Source organism: Colobus angolensis, unplaced genomic scaffold (genome assembly GCF_000951035.1).
Source record: "Colobus angolensis palliatus isolate OR3802 unplaced genomic scaffold, Cang.pa_1.0 Scaffold11, whole genome shotgun sequence".
Lineage (NCBI taxonomy): Eukaryota > Metazoa > Chordata > Mammalia > Primates > Cercopithecidae > Colobus > Colobus angolensis.
In genome coordinates, this window is record NW_012112030.1 from 4,829,897 (window position 1) to 4,840,327 (window position 10,431).

The 10,431-nt window shown below is 32.5% G+C and overlaps 1 protein-coding gene across 1 annotated transcript in view; it reads right to left on the reverse strand.

The window, feature by feature from the left end:
• Window positions 1-9,918, reverse strand: part of KLRF2 (killer cell lectin-like receptor subfamily F, member 2) — an 11,729-nt gene extending 1,811 nt beyond the window's left edge. Inside the window, exons 1-5 of the mRNA XM_011953101.1 lie at window positions 9,745-9,918; window positions 6,268-6,366; window positions 2,559-2,606; window positions 901-1,049; window positions 533-642 (exon numbers count right to left, since the gene is read on the reverse strand). Of these exons, the coding sequence (XP_011808491.1) occupies window positions 533-642; window positions 901-1,049; window positions 2,559-2,606; window positions 6,268-6,366; window positions 9,745-9,811 (473 nt within the window). The 5' untranslated portion in view covers window positions 9,812-9,918. The remainder of the gene's footprint in view (window positions 1-532; window positions 643-900; window positions 1,050-2,558; window positions 2,607-6,267; window positions 6,367-9,744) is intronic.
• Between the last annotated feature and the right edge of the window lie 513 nt (window positions 9,919-10,431).

A 10,431-nucleotide genomic window follows, 5' to 3' on the forward strand; every position in this document is an offset into this window, starting at 1 on the left:
GAAGGAAAGGAAGGGAGAGAGAAAGAGAGGGAGGGAGGGAGGGAGGGAAACAGATATCAACAAGTTCAGTTGAATTTCTGAAGGGCAAAATTTTTAAAATCATGTTTTCTGATTTCAACTCCAGACCTTTCTACATATTCCAGCTTTTATTTATAGGTGAATTTTGTTTTTGCTTTTACCACATGAAAAGTATTTGCATACAATTATTTTCAAATGAGTTTTAAATCAGATTAGAAATTTAAAAATTATTATGAATTTTGGACAATTAAAATGCCAGGTGACAAAATGAATACTTTCCATTCCATTTTTCAAAATTAGTGAATGTTAAAGAAGAGAGTAAGCAAAGAAAAAAAAGGGAGGGGGAGGAAGGAAAGAAAGGAAAGAGAGAGCTAGAAAGGAAAAAGGAGAAAAAAAATTAAAGATAAGGGAAAACAGAGAAAGAAGGAAAAAAGAATAGAAAGTGAGGAAGCTTAATACAAAAATAATTCTATAAATAAACATTATCACCCCTCCCTTACAAATAACTACTCACAATTCTGGAACTAAAAAGTGTTCATCTATCCACATCCATAGGTTTCGGAATGTAACATATAGTCCAATCCAACCAAAATGTCCAGGTTTTAAACTGTTCTGTATGAACTCCTGCAGAGGAAATAGTGTATTGATTCATTCATTTGTTTAAACAAATTTTGATGTCTTCTATAGTGTGAGTCTCTGTGCCGGCATTAATAAAATATATTTTTTCATATACATTAGCATTTTTTCATGAACAATAGTAACTACATTATGGCTAACACATGTTCAAAAGCAAGGACAATAAACCGCCCATGCTTCTTAGGCAGTGAACTTGCGCCTAGCCATTTTTCCTTGTGCAGTTAGATCCTGTTTTTGATTTCTCACCAGCTCATCCACATTTTGAATCACCAGTAAATGTGCCTGTAGCTGTGTACAATCACGTTGACTCTCTTTCCACGTTTTAAAAGAAGTTGAAAACCAGTAACATTTCCCTTGGTTCAACAGCCAGTCATTTGGGCACAAATAATTGTGTCCTAAAGGAAAATATAGGGGAAAGTTAATTAAACTTTACAGCCAACAGGGAAGATATAAATATTATCAAATGTGACTACTTGGAAAATAGATTTTTCTAAGTCTTTTTTTGTCATTAAAAAGCATATTATATAAAATGAGAATAATTTGCTAACCTGTATATTTCCAGGAGTCGGGCAGGGTTTTGGATGATGGAGTAGGGGAGAACAAAGCTTGTGAATTCTAATCCCCATAATCAAAGGAAGCAAATTATAACATTTTTGACAGTTAATTATAAACTGAAAAAGTAAAAACTTATTATTTAATTTCCTCCACTATCTGGTTCTAATTCCTTTGACATTTCAATATTGTCTTTACATCCTGCACTTCATGTCTGTGAGATTACTTACTGTTACTGATGCATTGGGTACTTATTCTCCTGTGCTTTTCGTTCATATTGTTACCTTAGTCTTGAATAGCCTCCTCTTCCTTCTTTACCCGCTAACTTTTTCTTTAATGTACAATTGTATGTCCATCTCAGAAAGGAAGCCTTGAACCAGTCAATTTCTGCTATCTATAAGGTATCATAATTGATACCTTTGTTAAAGCAAAGGATAAATCGTTTATGTCCTGGTCATTTGTAAACATCTCCGTATCTTCCACCTGATTGGAAGGTTTGTGAGGTGGGAATGTCATATTCATCTTTGACTGTCTTATCATTTAGTACGTTGTATGTAATAAATGCTTATTGTTGAATGTTGACTGGTTGGATTAAATATTTCTAAGTTAAAGCATGTCATATTTTCACTGTTAATATTTTAGTCTGTCAACTATGACCCTAAAATTTTGTTAAAAAATTATTTTTAGAAATTAAACTATATGTCCAGCTAAGATTAAAAAAGTAACCTGAGCAAGTATAACTTGAAAAAGGTTACTAGGACCTAAATTTAGATTTATGAAACATCACATATATTCTTAACTCATTAATACATGCTGTCATCTTGCTATCTAATATAATCCTAGTGTGGGCTTGGGATAGACCTATGTTTGATTAATCTACATGAAATATTCTATGATATAGTTATTATAATATCCTCATTTGAAAGTTTAAAAAATTATGTTTAATTTGCCTAAATTCATGTGAACAGTTGGCTGAAATGTCTTGATTCAAACACAGTTCTATCCCAAGTACACTCTTCCCACTACAGCCTACAGCCATTACATGTTAACACCTATCAGTGGATGCTCGATAAATACTCGGTAAGTTAGGTATGGCAGGAAATCCACTATCATCCTGTTGTTGACTCACTAAAACCCTATTTTTTTCCTCCTAGAAATCACTACAACCGTCCTTCCTTTCAACCATTTGATATGCAGCAGTGGCATTAAGGAAGAGGATCTCCTTTTCAGTCTCATACCTTTCTCCACTAGCGCTGTTGGCTTACTGTGTAACATGGGTGAATGCAGGAAGAGGGAAGTCAAAACTAAATTTACCCCTAAAAGTAGCACACAACAAACAAAAAGAGTGTTACCTGATAGACTGCTGATATTTACATTCTGGGAGAAATCCATTTTTTTATCTGTACTCAGTGCAAAGAAAAGATATGAGAAACATTTAAAAATTAATAGCAATCTAGGTACATGAGAAAAAGTACCAGCAGAAAATGAAGGCATACTAATAAAAATTGTGAGTTTCTCTTCTCCTATGCATCCACTCCTCTTCTTCCCCAGATTTAACTACATTTCACCATATCTGCTTTTACTCGTTTAAGTGCAAATCACAACTCTATTTTTTTATTTTTATTATTTATTATTATTTATTTATTTATTTATTTTGAGATGGAGTCTCACGCAGTCTCGGTTCACTGCAAGCTCTGCTTCTCAGGTTCACACCATTCTCCTGCCTCAGCCTCCCAAGTAGCTGGGACTACAGGCGTGTGCCACCACGTCCAGCTAATTTTTTGTATTTTTAGTAGAGACAGGGTTTCACCATATTAGCCAGGATGGTCTCAATCTCCTGACCTCGTGATCCGCCCACCTTGGCCTCCCAAAGTGCTAGGATTACAGGTGTGAGCCACTGCGTTCGGCCTACAATTCTAAATATTATGTACAATCTTAGACTTCATATATGATGTTACATTTTTGTATATTATTTTATTTTTTTCACTGGACTTTTTAATTGATGTTCTTTTTTCTTTTTTTTTCTTTTTATTACTTTTCTTAACTTTTAAAAATTTTATATATGTACAGAATCTGGCTTTGTCACCTGAGTTGAAGTGCAGTGGGCCATCACAGCTCACTGCAACATCTGGCTCCTGAGCTCAAGCCATCCTCTTGCCTCAGTTTCCCAAGTAGCTGAGAGTACAGGCACCCACCTCCACACCCAGCTAATTTTTGTACATTTTTTTACTAGGGACGGGGTTTTGCTATGTTGCCCAAACTGGTCTGTGGAACTCCTGGGCTCAAGCGCTCCGCCTGCCTCACCTCCGAAAGTGCTGGGATTACAGACATGAGCTCCAACACCTAGTCTTGAACTTACTTCCCTTTGTTGCAGACCAAAAAAAAAAAAAAAAAATCTTTTGATCATCAAGTTCCTTCAGCTTCCTAGTTGCATCGTTTAGAGTTTGTTTTCATGTAGACAGAATTAATTGCTAGCTAGGAAAACAGAACACTTGTTCATTTGAAAAGTCTTTTAATTATATTCTGGGGCTACCTTGATTCTCTCTTAAGTTAGCCACCCACCTCCCACATTCTTTTTTGCTGTTGTTATTCCAAAAGAGTGAATGGAAAAAATATTTACTTGATTACTCTTGTTTTAAATTTAAGTTAAAATCAAGATTGCTCATACCTTTGAAGGCATTATTGCTCCAGTAAAGTCTTTTTAGGTGCATTTAAAAATCTGATGCTAATTTGCTTTGGGGGAAAACTATTTATGTAAACCCTTTAGGATTACATTTTTACTCATGGTGTTCTGAAATTATCTATCTATCTAAATCTATCTAATCTATCATCTCTTTCTATGTATTATCTATTTTTGTATTCTGTTCTGAACTTAGTGGGTTCTTGTAAGCGGAAAACTCATGGTTTTTGGTTTTGCTTTTACTCTTGAAAAATGGTTTATATTACTTTTTTCATTATTTTATATGTACTTTTTTTTCACCTATTTTCTTCTTCTGGAAGCTTGTTAAAAGAGCTATTGACCTTCCTGGATAAACAGGTATTTTTTAAAATTTTTTTTGCCTCAGATATCCTCTTATATTTATTTATTTATTTTTTTCTGACATTTTTCTTTATGCTCTGGGATATTTGGTTAGCTATTATGACTTTTCAGAAGACAGGTCACAAGAAACAGGCAAGCTATGTGGTAGACCTATACACTACTCCCCTCTCTCACTCCAAAACCAAAACAAGGGGGTATACACTTTATTGCACGGACCACCAGTCCTTAAATCAGGGGCTCTACCTAGCTCTATCTATATATCTCACTGTTTTAGAGAGTTCTTTTTTTTTTTTTTTCCATGCTATAGGGGCAAAACCCACTGTGTAAATAGACCGACAGATTGACAAGACACCAATCGAAAAGAGCATGGCTTAGGAAGTCTTTCACTTAATTAGTTTGCTTCATTTTTTTGACTTTCAAAAGTTATTATATTTTTAAATTTAATGGGTAATAAGCATTGTATGTATTAAAGAATTACCTTGTTTTAGACCTCCATTTACCCTCTGACTCTCCTCTCTGAAGTGGAGCCCTGCCTTAGCTTAGCCACGATGAACAGCTTTCATCTACACAGAAGCTGTCTTTTACGCTTTCTTTGAACTAAGTTTCTCCCCACTGATTTATTCAATAGCATTATACTATCCACTTTTCATTTGTTTTTAAATTTTCTCCCCTTTCCATTCTATGTGCTTTGATTAATTTACTCTATTTTGTTATCTTTTCTTGTTCTACGGATAGATTCTTGGAAGAGAGGAGATATAAATATTTATGGTCAATACTCCATTTTGACTGGAAGCCATGAAGAATATTTTAAACTGGTCAAAATCCAAGGACAAATTTTATAGAAACACACATATTGTAATTGTTATTAATTTATTAGAATAAAAATATGGCTAGAAAAAAATATTTTTCCTACTAGTAATTCATCAACATATCAAATTTTATTGATTTCTTCTCAATAGCGGTTTTCTTTAAAAGAATAATTATTGCATCATTTATGTCATTTTACCATTATATTTTATTGAAGAGAAAACTGATATACAAGAGAGCAGACTGGCCTATAAAAATCATATTCAGTGTCTAACAAGAAATTTTCTACTCCTGAATTTTAGGAACATTTTTAAAGCCGTAGTAATTACTACAGTGGATTCAACTTCTTAGAATTACTGGTTAACAGAAAGCAATACTTACTTAGGTAGATTCATAATAATAAAAATAGTCATTTAACATTGAATGTTAAATAAGTGGACCTTTTCGGGTGATTAGTAATTGATTTCAGTATAGCACTGAACACATTTGAGGTATATGATTGATATTTAGAGAAAAAATACATTAAGTAGAATATATATTTGGTCTGAGAAAAGTCTGACATTTTCCCTTGTTGTATTGGGAAAAACACAAAATTGCCCAATTGCCCAATACAAAAATAGACCCTTTATTAAGAAGTAAAGGATCTTCTACGCTACAGAAGTTGCCTTAGGACTCACCTATTTTTAGAAATCTCATCTCAGAAGCCCCCAAAATCTATTTCCTGTCATGTTGTATGTAAGACACTACTCATTTTAGCTCACAGCCTTAAAAGCAAGACAGAAAAATCAAAGAAACTATGAATTTCTTTGGTTCAAATAGAATAGCTACAGTATACACATGTAAGTACCACTTCAGGAAGAAAAAAGTCTAGAGGTCTAAAATGGTTTTCAGAGGGGTCTTAAAAATATATATATACTTAAATAATGATCTCACAAAGTGATACCAATGAGCACACACTCTTTAGTAAAAACACATTCCTTTTTTATTATAAGATAATGAACTCAACCTCTATTGGGAGTTCTTTATAAGAAAAGATGCAAAATAAATACCAAGTTTGCATTTGAGCATTTAATTTTTAAAATTTAACATAATTTTATAATAAGACATATACCAGTTTTGGGCTACAATGTATAGCTTATCTTGGCATTCAGAGGAATGAAGGATCAACATTTATCTTCCAAAAATGTTCAAATAAATAAAAATTTACTACTCACGCCAGAACTTCAGGCCAATCACTGTCATAATGAAAATAAGGATCCCAATGCATCCAAATATGAGCAGAAGACAATAATATTGTGGATATAGGGAGAAATCTGAAATGTTGAATTTTACTTCATGAATTTTAGAATTCTTGTGATTATTCACTTTATAAATTTCTTTCATTTTTATTACAGAGACAGTTCATGTTCATTTTAGATATGTCATTAGAATTTATGATTAAATGAAAATTTAAAAATAAAAAGTCTATAATCCCAAACCAAGGAGATACTACTATTATTAAATGTTTTGGATTGTACTGACATGGATTTGTTAATTATTTGATGGTGTTTTTGAGGACCTAAAAATGATGTCTTAAATTCCATACATATTATACATACAAATAAATATGACATGTATTATTTATATAAATTATATAAGATATAAATATTTGTTATACATATTATTATATAAAATATAAAGATATACAATGTAAACATATTTTTCTATACATGTAAATTATATAGAAAGAATAATATATAAAATGTATATATCTATGTCAGGCACAATTACGTGTTTTATTCAATTTAGTGAGTTGCTGTTAAGAAATAAAAGAGGGAAAGAAATATTTATTAAAATTCTATTATATACCAATCACTGTACTGGAAATATCCACATTTTATTTCACCTTATACCTGTAATATATTATATTTTCTGGGTTTGACTCTTCAGACAGGAATCAGTTTCACCCTAGGTAGTATTAGATCTCCAATTCATGATGCTTATATGGCATCTATGCTATAGTATTTTATCACATTAGAGTTGGAAGAGCAGTTTCCTTACAGAGGAATAAATGAATAATCTCTAGAGCATTTAAACAGGGACATTTATATTATAATCTTCTTTCAATTTTATCTGCTTTTTTCCACATATTAGCACTTTTGAATAAATTGGATTTATACACTTTTTTCACAAAATTATAACAGGTTCCTTTTATATGCAGACATCATATAATTAATATCTCAATCTAAAATCATTCTAGCCAACTTACCAGGCTAGTGGCCAAAGAGAAAGCAAAGTAATTTGAGATACTCTGATAATTATTCCCTAGTTTTTATTATTTTATCTATAAACAAGCATTTAATTTCATCACCTTGGTTGTACATTTCACAAATAATTTGCCTTCTACATCATAATAAAAGTTCTGTTTCTCAAATCTAATTTTCATGTGGATGCTTTACTTCAATAGGTTTTATGGATTTACTGCATCTGATTAGATCTATAGTATATACTTAGAGAATTTACTGTATGTAGTGTACCTTTTGAAATTTACTACTCAATTGTCTGTATTACTGAGTAAGTCCAAAATAATTTTCTTTCTTTTTCTTCCCTGTAGATATTTCTGCTGTTCAAGCAAACATGGAAAGACTTCTACTTAATTGAAAATCATCAAAATACATTTCTGCAATTTTATGAGAAAATACCAATCACAGGTATATGGATCTGTAGTTAATTGGTAATAAAGAACAAGTGCTCTTTCCATACATGGAAACTTCTTGCCAAATAAGATTTATAAAAAACCTAACAATAGATCAAAAATTAATATTTTCATGTAAGCCATGATTTACATACTATATCAAGCCAGATGAACAGAGAGCTGAGTACCTGAAGTGCAGTATGCTGACCTATCTTAGCAATGCTTGGCTAGATGCCATTGGCTTACATGGGGCTATACGAAGAAATTACCCTGCAAAATCTGCTAGTGCTACTATTGCAAGAACACTAATTGTATTATTTTATGTGCTTCATGAGAACTCAGGAAAATACTTTTTCTGATTTAGGACCAAGATTATTTATATCTATCTTAAGCAATAGGTGTAACTTTATCTTATACACAAGGTGAATTGAACAAGTTCCCTTAGGTCAATAATAACAAGGAAGCTTGGAAGCAAATGTATGGCAAGCACAAACATGCCTACAGTAATTTTTCTGGCCCAATTTATTTTCCCAGCCCTATCCTTCTTTCTTTCATAATTTAAATGGATATTATCTTATATTTTATGTATCAACACTCAGATTTTCAGTCTCTGTACACATTTGTATATTAAAAAGTAGTTTATAGATTAAAAAGTAGTAAATTTAACATTCACATAAAAGCATCATTAGGTAGGTTTTTCTTATCATAAATCAAAGTATTGAGATTTAAGAAGGCTAAAAGCTTCTGCCCAGAGCCATACATTTAGTCTGTGGGCTTTAGGGTCTGACTAACTTTTTTTTTTTTTTTTTTTTTTGTGGAGTCTTGCTCTGTCACTCAGGCTGGAGTGCAGTGGCATGATCTCAGCTGACTGCAACCTCTGCCTCCCGGGTTCAAGTGATTCTCCTGCCTAAGCCTCCCAAGTAGTTGGGATTACAGGCACACGCCAACATATCCAGCTAATTTTTTTTGTATTTTTAGTAGAGACAGGGTTTCATGGTGTTGGCCAGGCTGGTCTCGAATTCCTGACCTCAGGTGACCCACTCACCTCTGCCTCCCAAAGTTCTGGGATTACAGGCATGAGCCATCATGCCTGGCCTGCCTCAGTCAATGTAACACCAAGGGTACTAGTTTTGCTGCATGGAAGTAAGTTACTATGGAAAAAGTAAACATTTGCTTCATGATATTGAAACACGAAAAAGATCCTGAGTCTTCAGATAATGAAAAAAGTGTCATTTTTGGGGGGCATTTGCTAGATATAAAATGAGATAGTACACGAGAACGTTCAATATATATGGCAGAACTGCCACTGTGACTGGTAATTCTCAATTTCTGGCCTATGTCATCTTAACTTAGGTCTTAGCTATTTCGACAAGATTCTTTTCAAAATTCCTGAATAAACAAATAAAGCCAACCACAAAGCAGCCCTAAGGAGCAAGGATTACCATTTTTATGTTTTTTCCTCTCTTCTCGCATTCCTGGTGGATTGTTCTACCAGTCCTATAGAGACGTTATGGAGACTAAAAATATTATATATGTATAAGCATATATAAGCATATATCTATATAAGCTTATATATGCTTTTTAAGCTGTAAAACACTACAGGACCAACCACCACTAGATCTTACCTTCCAACTATAATAGGCAACTTCACGAAACATGTTTTCATAGATATCATACCAACATTAGTGTTTCCATAAACTTTAAGTTTTGTAGGAGGAAGTTTCTGTAAAAACACGACTTTTCAGCCTTTTCTTCAAAACTTATATTCTTATGCTACAACACACAGGATTACACATCATCATATTAGCATTTCTCTTACCTCATGACTCTGAAAATACAGCCTTTTTATTGTTGATGCTTTCATGAATCTAAATAATCTAACAGACAATTTATGACCATTTTTATATTCCTTATTATTATCAATGTTAAGATGTTAAAAATATTCTAAGATAATTCTCTTGCTAGAAGAATCATGAAATTTTAAACTAAATGCGGTGATGGGGAGTAATATTCCTACCTTTAGATTTCTGCTTCGATTTACGATTCTTGAAACTCAACATCATATATCCATCTTCATTCTCCATCTCTTCAAATGTTTAATGTGTTATTATCCAGAAAATAGTACAAAGAAAATGGACACTAATCTCAACCTTGGATATGTCTCTTAGGCACAAAGTACCAAAAGAAAACTAAAAGGAAGGCCAAAAATAGTCAAAATTTACTCAGACACAGATGTCTAAAACCACACAGGATGTGTTGGTAAATGAAAATGGATATAAGCTTGTTAATATCTGGCTGCAATTCTTTGAATTTCAAGGTAAAAGTAGCTAGTGTGCTCTACTGTTTTCAACAAATGGACTTTGTTCCTGCCACTTGTGTGCGGTGTATTAGAAACACAATAGAGAACAAGATAGACCTACTTCCTTTCTTCATGTCTTTTATAATAAAGTAAGAGAAAAAATAAAATAAAACAAATAATCTCTAAACAAACAAAACAAATGTCTAGGTAAATGAAAATTCAAATTAAAAAAGTTAAAATAGCCATTTTGCTAATTGGGACATAGATTAAAAAGTAGTAAATTTAATTTAACAGTCACGTAAAATCATCATTAGGTAGATTTTTCTTATTATAAATCAAAGCATTGAGATTTAAGAAGGCTAAAAGCTTCTGCCCAGAGCCATACATTTAGTCTGTGGGCTTTAA